Source organism: Saccharomycopsis crataegensis (genome assembly GCF_037102585.1).
Source record: "Saccharomycopsis crataegensis DNA, jcf7180000000097, whole genome shotgun sequence".
Lineage (NCBI taxonomy): Eukaryota > Fungi > Ascomycota > Saccharomycetes > Ascoideales > Saccharomycopsidaceae > Saccharomycopsis > Saccharomycopsis crataegensis.
This window is the reverse complement of record NW_027043837.1, coordinates 500,757-514,889: the sequence shown is the minus strand read 5'-3', so window position 1 is coordinate 514,889 and position 14,133 is coordinate 500,757. Positions and strand designations below refer to the sequence as shown.

The following is a 14,133-nucleotide window of genomic DNA, read 5'->3' as shown; positions in this document are numbered from 1 at the left end:
CTTTTCCTCTTTTTAAATATATATACATACAACAATGAGCGGCTACAAAGTTGACGGTGACGATTTACTCGTCTTTCAAACTCCTGCTGAAGCTTTGGCTAAACACAAGCCTGGCTTTCAAACCCCACAATCCACTGGGGGATCTAAAGCCAGTGGGTTTTATCAACCACAATACCCATTCCAAAATCGTTCTTCTTCATATTCCTCGCTTGGTTCCGCTTCGCCTTCTGGTTCTGAAGCAAGTTTTGAAAAATTGTCTCCTCAATCCACCACTTCAAACTACATGATGCAACAACAACATCAGCAATATCAGCAACATCAGCAACAACAACAACAACAACAACAACAACAGCAGCAGCCAAGAGTTCTCTCTCAAAAAGACCGTTTGAAACAATTCTTTGATTGTTGCGATTTCAACCATGATGGCCGTTTGGCAGAAGAAGAACTTAGCCATGCTCTTAGAAACTACGATCAAACCGAATTTAAAAGAAGCACAGCCAGAACCATGATCAAGTTATTCGACAAAGACCATTTCAACTCCGTTGATTTCGAAGATTTCTGCAATATTTGGAACTATTTGGCTAGATGGAGAACTGTGTTTGAAAAATGTGATAGAGATGGCAGCACTTTTATTAATCACCAGGAGTTTGCCAACGCTTTGAAAACATTTGGATTTGATTTGCCTCAAGAATCAATCAATCACATCTTCTTCACATTCTCTACTGTTCAAGTGAACCAACCGGCACTCATGAAGTTTGATAGCTTTATCGAAAGTATGGTTTGGATTATGAAAGTCACCGAAGTTTTCAAGAAGTATCCTTCTGTCGATGCCGGTGCTACAGCTGAAATCGGCTACTTCGACTTCATCGATGTTTTGTTGGCTTTTAAGGATTAGAATTGGCTTTTTGATTTTCATGGGTTTCTTTCTTTCTTTTTTTTTTTTGTTATGTTTCGCTTCGTGTAATATCTCTTTAGAATGTTTTTTATGTTTTTGTTTTTTTAATGCTTTTTACTTTTCTTTGCAATCGATTTTTTTTATATTTTGGATGTTTACTATTACATTACAATCTGCTATTTTGAATATTAATTTTCTCTATAAATTGTAAGAACGATTCTTCCTTTTTGGATTATATTATCTTAAACTGTTATCTCCCCCAAGTCCCTCCTAGAATTGATTTTTCCAACCAAGCCCCAAGATATGGCACTTCAGACAAAATAATTGCAGTTCATAGCCCCCTATCATACACGAAACTTTTTTTTTTTTTTTTCATTATTTTATTTAGAAACTCACTTTATATTTCCAATTTTGATGGAACCCTTCAACCAGGATTTCCCAGTCCGGGTGCTGCACCCGGCAAAAACCCCCAACATGCCTCAACTTACGCTACCAATTGATGGTAATTCCCATGTTGGTATGGGGTATCAAATGGATGTTATAACTCGCAATGTTTCTCATCTGAAATTCCATTTTGCTTCAGTTTCCTCAAAAAAAATAAAATAATAATAATAATAATAATAATAATAATATTAATAATATTAATAATATTAATAACACACAAAGAAGAAGCAGGACAAGAAAGAGGAGGATTATTTATTTATTTATTTATTTAATTGCTACACACATCATGCCTTATTCTGCCGTGTATCGTGCCGCAACAGATTATACTGCCAAATTCAACGATGAGCTTAGTCTTCAGAAAGATGATTTACTTTACTTGCTCGATCAAACCCATACTTCCAACTGGGAAATGAAAAAACGGACCTTAGGAACCAAAGTGGTCGAGCCAATCGGGCTTGTGCCCGTCGATTGCATTGTTGCTGCCGAATCTTTGGGGACCGCTATTGGGCTATACGATTACAAATCCAGAAACGCTGAAGAAATGTCATTTGCCAAAGAGGATGAGATGGAAGTTTATGATATGGAGGATGAGAATTGGATGCTAGTGAAGAACAATAATTTCTTTGGGTTCGCTCCCCGGAATTATGTGGAATACGAACCAAAACCAGTTGTGAAAACCGGTGGGTTGAGAAGAATCTTGAAGAAAAGAACCAAGAGCTCAAATTCTCCAAAGAAGGCTAAGAAGATTGTTACTGAAGATGGACCAAAGAAAGTGTCTACTAAAAAGGAGAAATCCCAAGAAAAGGAATCTAAAAGGGAGAAAAAGATAAAGAAGGACAAAAAAGTTAATTTCCAAATTGTTTCAAAAGATACCCAAGATATGAAAATGAATGAGGAAATCGAAAACTCTAAGGCCAATGAGCCAATCGAAGAAAAAGAGGAGGAAAATAATGATGAAACAGAAGAAGAAACAAAAGTGGATGATGAACAAGAAGAAGAAAAAAAAGAAGAAAAAGAAGAAGAAAAAGAAGAAGAAAAAGAAAATTCCAAGAACACTGCCAAGTGGAAAGTGTTTGAAATTGATGGCCGTAAGAAAAAAACCACAAATTTGATCATATCTAATGGTGAAATTACTATTGATTTTGTCGATCATCCCGAGCAATCTAAATCTTGGCCAGCTAAGAAATTGGCAGCGTTCTCTTCTGAAAAGAAGCACGTTTTCATCGATTTCAATGATCCAGTCGCCGCATTTGAATTGCGTACTGATACTAAAGAAGCCGCGGATGATATTCTTCAATTGCTCGGGGAAATATACGGTGCCATTCAAGACACCATTCTTGATGAAGTTAAAGCTGCTAGTAAAACCACTGGAGCCACATTCAAGACCGCTCAAGTCATTTATGATTTTGATGCAGAAACTTCTGAAGAACTTGCTTGTACCGAAGGTGAAATAGTTTATGTTGTCGATGACAGAAAATCCGATGATTGGTGGTTATGTGAAACCATTTCTAATGGGGCTCGTGGGGTGGTGGCTGCCAGTTATTTGCGAGTCGTTGGTGGGTACGGTGAAGAAACTAGAAAAATCTATGAAAAGGTCAAGAAGAACTATGGTCCTGATCCAAAAAAAGTTCGCTGTTGGAATGATTTGACCGGGGATCATAAAGTTGAGGCGCAATTTTTGGGATTGGTCGATGGCAAGGCTCAATTGCACAAGCAAACTGGGGTGAAGATCGCAATTAGTCTTCGGAAATTGAGTACCAAAGATATTGCCTATATTGAGCAAATCACCGGGGAAGATTTGGAAAAATATAAAAAGAATTCTAAACTTTCCAAGAAAAGAAAAGAAAAGAAGAAATCCGCCACTAAAAAAGTTTCCAATTTCAAAAGAGTGGTGGCGGAGACCGAATCTGATGATGAAGGAGATTTCTGGTTCAACTTATTCAGAGATGCCGGTATCGATGCTACTCAAAGTTCACGGTACACTGATATTTTCAACAAGGAAAAAATGAATAAAAATATGGTAAAAACCATTGATTCTGAGGCCTTGAGGGAGTTGAAGATGAAGGAAGGAGATATTATAAGAATTGTGAAGTTCTTGAATAAGAGGAAGCTTGGAAAAGGAAACAAAAACAATGTTGATATCATCAAAAAGACCACCACAAAAGAATCAGCACCACCACCAGTTCCAGAGAAACCGCATGTTGAAGATCCCAAAAAGGTTTCTATGGCCAAGGAAATGATTGAAGTGACGACCACCGCCATACCAGAAAAGAAGGAAATTCAACCAATATCGATCAACAAGAATTCATTTGCTAAACCTCAACCAATTTCGATATCGCAGTCTGAATCATCAAGCCCATACAAATCTTCTTATGAAAGTGAATACGAACTGGGTATGGAAAGTTCTTCTGAGAATACCTATTGCTATCGAACTCTTGACCCATTCAAAAGCGACACTCACAATATCATTTTACCAGAATACTCCATTCCAAAAACCCAAAATCCTGTTTCCAACAGAGAGCCAATTTCCACTAACAAATCTGCTCCTAGCTCATCGCCTTCTAAAGATACAGTTGTACAAAAGTCTGGTGCCACTATAGGGTTGAAGATTTCCAAGATTGTTCGATCAGAAAAAGAACCCAAGCTCAATGCTCCATTTATTCCACAAACCGGTTTTAGTTCAGACAGAGGTTCGGTTGCTCAAGCATTAGTGCACACTCCACCATTGATGGAACGAAAGGAGCATCACTTGACTTCCAGGATTCAAAAGGTCTTTTAGTTTTTCTTTTTATGTATTTTTAGGTCATTTCTACTTCATTTTTATTTCATTTCTTTGCTGCTTTTTTTATTTATCTTTGTATTGTTTATTGTCGATACTGTTGCCTGCGACAATCGATTATTATCATATACCCGTTTCAAAATTTTTATTCAAGATTCTCGCTTTATAATATTCTTTAATTCTATACAATGTTCACTTAACCTTGTTCTACTGTAGGAGCCAACAGCATACATATATATCTTCCATAACCAGTAATTAATCGTCTTGTAAAATGGTTATTTTCTAGCTGCAGGGATATCCGGAAATGGAAGTAGGTTGTGCCGAAGATAAGAAAAAACCTAAAAAAGTGAAAAATCGAGAGAGCCACCCACACACAGACACACCACCCCAATATAATACTCATATCTCCCATATACCCAGGAAATCACCTCTGGAATTATATTACTCAAAACATTTCAGGATGAACGAAAAAACTGGCCAGGATCTTCCTGCTCCAATTACTGCTACTGCTCCACCACCTAAACAAAGATCAAAGAAAACATTACTTGCCCATCTTCTTTTAGTATGCTCTACCCTTTATTTCATGAAGACATATTATTTCGACCAAAATTTACCATCTTACAGCTCTTCAATCCATAATTGTCACCATCATGATGAAGAGGTTATAGACTTTGCCGAAGCTCAAAAATCTTTATGCCCAATATCTCCAAAGATTGTTCCTGAGCAATATGACGAGTTTAAAGACACAGTTGATAAAATTCTTTTTGATCCTGATTTCCGTGTCAAATCTGCTGAGAAATTATCGGGAGCAGTGCAAATTCGTACTGAAGTCACTGATAAAACCAAGTTTTTACCACTTGACGACCCATCCTTTGCCCCATTTGTCGACTTCCACCATTATTTGAAGGAACAATTCCCCCTTGTCCATAAATCCATGACCAAGGAAGTGGTCAATGAATACGGTCTTGTTTTCACTTGGGATGGTGCTGATCCTTCATTAAAACCTTTATTATTGACCGCTCACCAGGACGTGGTGCCTGTCGAATGGGCCACCGAAGACCAATGGTCGCACCACCCATACTCTGGTCATTACGATGGCGAGTATGTTTGGGGAAGAGGGTCCTCTGATTGTAAAAACTTGCTTATTGGTTTAATGGAGTCGATGGAATTGTTGATTGAGACCGGGTATTCTCCAAAAAGAACCGTTATTCTCGCATTCGGATACGATGAGGAAGCCTCCGGAGTTATTGGTGCTAAGAAAATTAGTGAATTCTTATATGAAAGATACGGCAAAGACTCGATGTATGCCTTAATTGACGAAGGTAGTTCCGGGGTCATTGCCATGGAAGGTCAATATTTTGCTTCGTTGGCCACTGGGGAAAAAGGGTATTTGGACTCTATGATCACCTTGACCACCCCTGGCGGCCATTCTTCAGTTCCACCTGACCATACTTCTATTGGTATTATGAGTACTTTCATATCATTGATTGAAAAAACCCCATTCAAACCATCGCTTCCAAGTTATAATCCACTTTTGGGCATGATGCAATGTATTGCCAGTTATTCGGATGAAATGGCTCCAGCGCTTAGACAGACCATCTTAAATGCCGACCGTGATGAAACTGCCAATAAGAAACTTATTGAATATTTATCAAACGATAAGTTGACCAAGTACCTTATTTCCACTTCCCAGGCAGTTGATATCATACATGGCGGGATCAAGTCTAATGCCTTACCGGAATCTGTGTCGGTGGTCATCAATTCTAGAGTTAACGTTGATTCTTCAGTTAGTGAAACCCAAGATAAGATTGCTGGGAACTTGCTCTTGGTGGCCAATCGCTTTGATTTGGGAGTTGTTGTCAATGGAATCACGATTAAAGAACCAACTGCTAATGGGTTGTTCAATTACACCAGAAGCACTCCGTTGGAAGTGGCGCCAATCTCTCCGCACAGTGGTGAAATGTGGGATATCTATGTTGGATCGCTACGTCATGTGTATGAAGACTTGGTGTACGGGGAGCAATTGGAAGGTAAACCGGTTATTGCCACTCCTGGGATGAGCACCGGTAATACCGATACAAAATACTATTGGGATTTGACCAAGAATATCTACAGATACCAACCTGGAGCGCTTAGTGACAGTGTTAGTTTGGGTGGGATCCACAGCGTCAATGAGAATGTGTTGTTCCAAGGCCATTTGAACATTGTTGCATTTTACTACGAGTACATCAGAAATGTCGATTCATTTTCTTCTGAGCAATGATTGCAAAGTGTTGTGGCTTTACAATAAAAGCAGGAATAAGAATAGATTACAGAAGTGGTTTGTTGGGCAGTAGTTTTACTTCATATGAAGAGAGGGAAGCAGATATATAGCGGGCTTCCGGCAGGGTAATCGCAGTGGTAGTGACGTGTGCGGGTAACGCGATGGACCCGACTACGTAATGGGTGGTGAATATCCCATCGGTGCCACCCACAGATATTCCCAGGTCCCTATTATTATTAGTCATTATTATTAGTTGTTATTATTTGCTATTTCTCATTACTATGTACAGTTCTCATGGCTCTCCGTTCATGTGACGATTTTTGAAAACGATAGCAATCATTGCGTGGAAGGACATCACTCACTCCGTCTTTTTCTTTTTAAACGATCCAGAAATACCCACAAAAAAACCAAAACAAAACCTTCCTTACCCTTAAAAACTTTTGATTTCTCCCTTGTGTTCGTTCGCTCATCTCAACTTTTTATAAATCATAGATACCATTTCTCAAGATCTCCACGCAATAAATAAATAAATAAACAAATAGGATACAAAAAACAATTATCATGGGAAACCCCTCCAACATTTATTCTAGAGCTCCCAAGAGATACACCCCTCAGAGGCCCCTTGTGGATCCTCACAAGCGCCCAAACTTCCCCCTTTTCAGTAAATACCTCCATATTCTCAGGATCCGCCCAATAATCGAGCACTATATCGATATTCTCTCCTCTCTATATAAAGGCTACTTTCCTCACAGACAAGCAACCGATTGTCTCTTAACCTTTCTCAAAAGATTTGTGTTTTATGATGACCTTGTTTGCTTGTTTGATGGGTTTGACCTAATGCTACAAAGCGGTCTTGCTTACTTTATGCGCCAAAGACACCTTGACTTCCCGGGTTTAGAGAATGTTCTGCTTGTTAGATTGGGTCAAACTAAGATTCTAATTCCTGAACCTCGGAAAGCCCTAGAAATAGCAAGAAGAGCTCAAAACGTCAACAACCAAGAAATTTATATTTGCGCAAAGGCAGCAATGAGTGAAAGAGTTCAGCCACCACCTGAATCCCGAGTCCCTAATATCTACATACCTAGTTCTAAAGCTAACTCTGCCAATAATGCTGATAGTAACAATAATGATGTTGGGGTCACAAGCAATCGCAAGATTTGGTTCGAACCGATCCTCAATATCGTCGTTTATGATCAAAGCGCGCCACCTAACAGTGGACCAGATAGTCTATTAAATATTGAACAACAGGAATATTCTATGCATAAAGAACAAATTAAATTGAAGAAAAGAGAAGAATTCATGGAAGCTCAGTGGTTACGCAGAGGATCTCATAATAATATTTCCCAGAACATGGGGGGTAGAATCGAGGATACAATTCCATCCCCTAGCGAAAATCGTATATTTTTTACCTCCACTGGTGATAACAACAATAATAATAATATTCTTCGAGAAGATAACACTTTCTATGACGAGAATCAAAAAAATATTAAAAAAACTAGAAATATCAATACTAGTGAAAATAATCAAATTTATAGACCTACGGCAATAGTTGCAAATCATTAGGATTATTGTCCTGATCGGTCTGGGACACTAACTTATTAGCATTTAGGTTTTGGAAAGTTGTTACACCATCATCAAAGCAACACTTTGCTCTTAAAAAAAAAATGACCAGCAACTAGTTAAAGATTATGGAAGGTATTATTTTCCCATAAAATTAAAACCTCCGGACCATGGTAAAAACCTCCATTCGCGGCTCAATTAGCCAGGATACCAAATCTCTCTATTAAAGAATCACCGGCAAACATCGTAGTTTCTAACCAACGTGCTTCACCGAACGAGAAAACGGTAAGCGCACCGGGAGTTGATTTCTTAAAACTATACCAAATCTGTTCATCATTATTAATGAGAGCAAAACATTACAATCTCTGAAAAAAGAGAATTAAAAAACAAAACCCAAGGGGAGCATGTTAATCCACTGACGATGGTTCTATTGAAAGTACCAGTAATACCATTTTTTTTTTTGCTTGCTTGGGGTCAGGGTCAACTTTGAAGGTTACTTACTCAAGCAAGTGGTGATGGTGGGTGTGATATGAGTGCCGGTGGTGACCGGGTTATTAGAATCTCACCAACCTCATTTTACGTAAATTAGTGGTTTTTGGTCAATATTTTGATTTTATTTATTTTTATTTTTGTTTTTCGGTTTATTTAAGTACTACTTTGGCTTTTTATTTTAATTAAATGATGGTAATTCAGGAAATTAATTATTTTGTAGGTCACTCACACTTTTTGCCTTGTGGCAATTTGTAAGAAAGGTTTTCTAGCCACACAAATTCTTGGTGATATCCAAGGAAACTAATGAATTGGTCCTTCATACCAGTGAGATTATCCCAATAACCGTTGTAATTAACTGTTAATGTTTAATCTCACAAACTTGCATTGAAGATGTCTTGCATTAGTGATGCCTGTCCTACATTATTTACAGGCAGAGAACATAAAAAACATGAAAATATAATTCAAGTTACATTAACTTCTACCTTAATAAATTATCTGTAGAATTATTTCAATGAAAACTTCTAAAAATTTGATGTTGATCATCAAACCGCAGGAAAAACTGGCCCTGAAAAAAAAAAAGACCACAAAAAAAAAAAAAAAACAAAAAAACATAGATATAAAAAGTGTGTATGATACGTGCAGTGCAAGTGAAATACACTCGTATCCACCAACTAGCAGACACTAGTCATTGTATTATGAAGGTTTAACCGATAGTATGCCTCCCAATATAAAGAAGCCTTCATCTCCATTGTCAGCCAAGAAGAATATGGCTGTGAAAAAAGAAATTGGCAAGTTGACGTTAAGGCAAGCGAACATCGTTGAGGAACTTCGTGATAAAATAATTAGACAATTTTTCGAGAATGGGGTGGCGGCTCTCACAAAACAATATATTATGATAATGGCCAAGCATATGGGTACCAATGACTTGTTCTTCCATGGAGGAATAGCTGCAAAGACATTTTGTGCGTTCATGAAAACTTATGTCTATCTGGATGGGTATCCTTGTAAGAAATTCGAAACATTGATGCAAATATCATTTTCATTCTTCTTGGATCGGGCCTCTGCTGAAGATAAAAAGTTTTGGCCCCATTCTAGTGCGGTGCCTGTAGGGTTGTTAACAGCTATTGCCAATGATAACGGCGTTAAATTGAAAGACCCGACTCCCAGCCAGATTAAAACCATCAAGGATAAATGTCTGTCGCTAAACCCAGTGCAAATTGAGAAATTCATAGCAGAAAATTTGAATCTTTCTAAACGAAGACTGTCAAAACTTACAAGCTCTACCAGTCCTAAAAATGGAGATGTGAGACACGGCCCTTCTGCCCCAAGTTCTCCTTCCCAAACTCGTTTCAAACCCAATAGAGACTCTCCAAAAAATCTTGTGATTTTTAAAAGAGATGTTGCCAACTCATCAATGGAAATGACCAGAAGCGACACAGAGAAAGATATGTTCCCACATAGACATTCAATCCCAAAAATGACAAGAGAGGTCACTGACGAAACCGAAGATTTGTTTCCCAGCAAAACTGCACATTCACCCAGGGATAATAATAATGGAGACGATCTATTTCCAGGAAAATCTGGAACTGTTCGTCGATTTTCAACAGCACCAAGACCATATAGCAATGGTTCTGCTTTGGATAGCAATAGAACTCCCCAGTGGGAGACGCCCAGAGACAGAGAAACTCATCATCCAGATCGTCTCAACCCTAGACCTCCTCAAAGCCCTACTAGTGGGAACTCACTATATATGAACAGGAACTCCAGCTACAGGCCCCGTTTGTCAATAAAGACCGAAGAAGGGGACACTGGTCTAAAGCACTACAACAATAATAATAATAGTAATACCACTAACTTATCTCGGGGCCGAATTACACCTACCGCTATTAAGCGCCCTAAAACAGAACTAGGAGATTACTGGAGACCTTCTGAGAATGATCGAAATAAGAGACCAAAGAGCTCACCAAGTCTGTCAAACTTACCAAGTAGACCAGCGGCGCCTCATATACATGCCGCTCGAATGAAGATGATGGAGACAGAAGAAGAAGAAGAAAAAAAAAAACAGGGCCTAGAAGAACAACTCAAGGTGGTTAAGTACTCAGCAACAGGTACAAATGCTTGTGAGATAGTAGACAGAAAGCAGTTAACAAAACAGCCTGTGACCGAATCTACAAGCGGATTAGAAATTAAAGAAATCAATAATGATAATGTGTCTGATGATTCTGCAGATATTGAAGCATTGGAAGACTATAGTGATATAGACAGTCCAATTGAATTCGATGAAGATTTTAAAAGTAATGATTTTGAAAAGGATCAAAAAGCTGCTGATGACGACACCCCCGGCCACGACCGACCGGAACAAAATAACGGCAACCACCATGATTCCAATGGCAATACTGTCATCGTACCTCATAAACTTTTCGAAGATGCTGATCCTGTGATTTATAAAAGGGATGAAAGTCTTCCGACTAACGGAGAAAAAGATAATAAAAAAAAAGATAATAATAAAGAAAAAAGCACAAGTGATGAGGTTGACACTAGTTTGGTTGACTTTTTTGTCGATCATGTTCTTCAGATTAATGGTGAAAAAACCGGCTCCAATGAGAAAGATGTTCCGGTTGTGGAAGATGTGATTGGCAACCATGGAGTGGTTGATCTGGATATTTTATCTAATTATGACGAAATGGAAGCGGAAGTACGAGCTGGAACTGAAACTATCGTGATCCCTTCAAATGATGATATTACTGAAGTTAGACCAGAGCCGGTCAATAGCTCGTCTAAGAGTCAGTCAATTGATTTTGATGATGAGTTAGTGGACTACGATGATTTGATAGACTACGATGAATTGGTTGACTATGATGAGTCCAAAGGTGCTATACACCCCACCACTGCCACTAGCGCTGATATACCTACACCCCTATCAACGGAAGCACTGAGTGCTGATGAATTTGTCCTGTTAATCGAAGCTTCTCATTATAAAATGATCTCTACCACCTTGGATCTAGAAAAATTAGAACAAGCTTTGAACAGTAGAGCACCTCGCGTCGATGAACCTGATGCCGGTATTGATGGTGTCGATGAGGAGTTTGATATTTCTATGGATGATGGAATGGACAAAGATCCTATGCAGCTTCGAGTTGATCAAGAACTCGAAGATTTAATGGAATCATTTCAATTTATTGAAAAGCCAACAGCTATGGAAAACCAAGACCTTCAACAAATTAATGACGTTGCGCAAATTATTGATGTTATGGATGATGAAAAGAAAAAATCGGGAATTGAAGCTTTTATTAAATCAAAAGTTTTGCCACCGCAAATTCATATCAGAGGAAACAACCTTCAAGCAGTTAAAATGGCATTATTATCGGGAGCAAGTTTGACATATTTTATTAAAGCAATGTCTAATCTTGAACCTGCATTCAAGTTGGATCCGGTGATGCAAAGATTGTTGCAAGATTCTATGAAGCTTAAATTCGAGAATAAATACATCTATTATAGTCCTGTTTTCCATATGGTTAATTCGTTGATCCAAAATCTATATATTGTGGAATATCTTCGAAACAAAAAGTATAAGAAGGAAATATATTGTCAATCCAAAATTTTCCAAGAAGCATTCAACAAAGAGCAAGAAGGAATTTTGTACCTTTATATTGACATGTATACTGATGAAGTGCTCAACGAGATTCTGAATGATGGCACAAGTACCGGATCAATAATTTTTTACCAAGCTTTAAATATCCCAAGAGATGCCAAAGTATCGAACACTTTTAAAGTTTCAAGCTGCGTCACAGATAATCTTCTTGAGATGGTTCAGTTCTCTTTACTTGAAATTGAAATTATAAATAAGGTTATTATGGATGAAGTAATGAATATCGACGGTCATAAAGTGCAAATTGTTCCTTTGACCAATTCTAGTGATATTCCTGCCACCTCGCAATTATTTTCATTTAATAGGTATGATGGTGTTAGTCCTTGTCATATATGTGACAGTAAACGGCACAACGATGGGAGATTGTGCTATATGCCTTACAATGGCAAAGAGCGGTCTAATGTTGATGCTTTTGCCAATTCCCTACCATCATTGAGAAATTTTTTCAATGATAAGTTCCAAGTTGTTTACGATCCTTATATGATGAAAATAAGCTTATGCAGAACCTTGTTTAGCCTTTTTGATGTTGCTATGGATGATTATGCATCCTATTTGGGAAGGCCTTCTACTGACTCATTTAAAAAAGCCATTAATGATATTTCCAAGACTATTGAATCTCCATATGCCGCTGATTCTGGAATAGTCCATGATATTTTTCCGTTGCACGATCTTTCTGGTCCTGAATATAAAACTGCTATCAATCTTTTACCGGTGGTGGTTTATGATTCCGATAGGGTAGTGAATGATCATATGAAATTGCTTTTCATTTTGTTTTTTGAATTCATGTTGATCCTTGGAAAGCAAACCTACGATGAGAAAGAAGTTCTTTTCGTCAAATTGTTCCCAGACTTATACTATGAAATGTTGAAGAAACAATTTCCTTATACCGATGATCGTTATAAGAAATTCTATACCTTGCCCATGCATCAGTTATACCATATTTCAAAAATGGCTGAGATCTCTGGCCCCTTGGCTTGCTACTATAGTGAAGGTCTCCGAGATGAAGTTGATTTTGTGAAAAAATTGGCAAGATCTTCTAGATATTTGCCTGAACCTCTCAACTACAAGCTTGCATCTTACAATAATATGAAATATTATGAAATGATCAATTGGGCTCCAAAAGATGATATAGATATTGGACGCCGCCAAAACCATAGTCAGATTTATATAAAAAATCACGATGGCTCCATCAAGAACTGTTTTGCTTATCTTGAAGGGGAATTAGTCAAAATAGATCGTTTCTACACTAGAAAGAAGTACGGACAAACAGTCCACTATATCACCACCAAAGTGATAGCTAAGGGCAAGTATGAATTATCTCTAGGAACCACTGGCCAAATTTTATATGCAACCATCGATATGCTCGATCAGTACATTGCTGAAAAGAAAGATTTTGCAGTTAATGATATCAAAAACATCTTTTATAGTTGCAACTACTTTGAAATAGGTGATAAAAAGATGGTATTGATAAGGAGTGTTTGATGACACTTGCTATGTTGATAGATAATCCCTGTCATCCTTCAAGTGAGATATCATATTGCCCTCATGATAATCTTCATTTTCTTCTTTAGTATTAGACCCATTCGAATGTGGTTAATGAAACGTGGAGAGAGGGGTTTTGTTATTGAGTATATTTTTTAGAGTTCTTGAAGTATAACCTTTAAAAGGCAAAAAGTTTTATTAGTTGATGATGAATCAAAAATCTCTCAATTACGATCTATATAAAAATAATGAATTAATTGATATAATTATAATGATTACGATTTCCTCTATTTGGATTTTATTTTATATTTTATATTGTATTTTTTTTTTTTGAGTATGCTCATTTTCCCAGCAATGCGCGCCATCGCTACTAAAACTGGAAAAAAGTGATTTTCCCAAAAAAAAGCCAAACATTGAAGCTTGGTGGTAGCAGTGTTACCAGAAATCACGAAGACCATCAACATTTATCTGCAATTGAGCTATTCCTGATAAAGGGTAATATTAACTCATCATCTAAAATCAGTAACGCTGATTAGAACGGCTCGTTATATTCCCTAATTGATTTTTTT

The 14,133-nt window shown here is 37.6% G+C and overlaps 5 protein-coding genes across 5 annotated transcripts; all 5 read left to right on the top strand. All coding sequences in view use genetic code 12, as the record gives it.

The window, feature by feature from the left end:
* Positions 1-34: 34 nt before the first annotated feature.
* On the top strand, positions 35-895 carry DASC09_056380 (uncharacterized protein; the record flags this gene model as incomplete). The annotated part of the gene is made up of 1 exon (XM_064999223.1): positions 35-895. One exon carries the CDS (start codon positions 35-37, stop codon positions 893-895), a length of 861 nt encoding a protein of 286 aa, XP_064855295.1.
* A 730-nt stretch (positions 896-1,625) lies between these two features.
* DASC09_056370 (uncharacterized protein) lies at positions 1,626-4,118 on the top strand (the record flags this gene model as incomplete). Its single annotated transcript, XM_064999222.1, has 1 exon — positions 1,626-4,118. The coding sequence occupies one exon, from the start codon at positions 1,626-1,628 to the stop codon at positions 4,116-4,118; it is 2,493 nt and encodes an 830-aa protein (XP_064855294.1).
* Positions 4,119-4,578: 460 nt separating this feature from the next.
* On the top strand, positions 4,579-6,381 carry DASC09_056360 (M20 family metallopeptidase; the record flags this gene model as incomplete). The annotated part of the gene is made up of 1 exon (XM_064999221.1): positions 4,579-6,381. One exon carries the CDS (start codon positions 4,579-4,581, stop codon positions 6,379-6,381), a length of 1,803 nt encoding a protein of 600 aa, XP_064855293.1.
* Positions 6,382-6,942: 561 nt separating this feature from the next.
* On the top strand, positions 6,943-7,944 carry DASC09_056350 (uncharacterized protein; the record flags this gene model as incomplete). Its single annotated transcript, XM_064999220.1, has 1 exon — positions 6,943-7,944. The coding sequence occupies one exon, from the start codon at positions 6,943-6,945 to the stop codon at positions 7,942-7,944; it is 1,002 nt and encodes a 333-aa protein (XP_064855292.1).
* A 1,204-nt stretch (positions 7,945-9,148) lies between these two features.
* Positions 9,149-13,564, top strand: DASC09_056340 (uncharacterized protein; the record flags this gene model as incomplete). The annotated part of the gene is made up of 1 exon (XM_064999219.1): positions 9,149-13,564. The coding sequence occupies one exon, from the start codon at positions 9,149-9,151 to the stop codon at positions 13,562-13,564; it is 4,416 nt and encodes a 1,471-aa protein (XP_064855291.1).
* Positions 13,565-14,133: the final 569 nt, after the last annotated feature.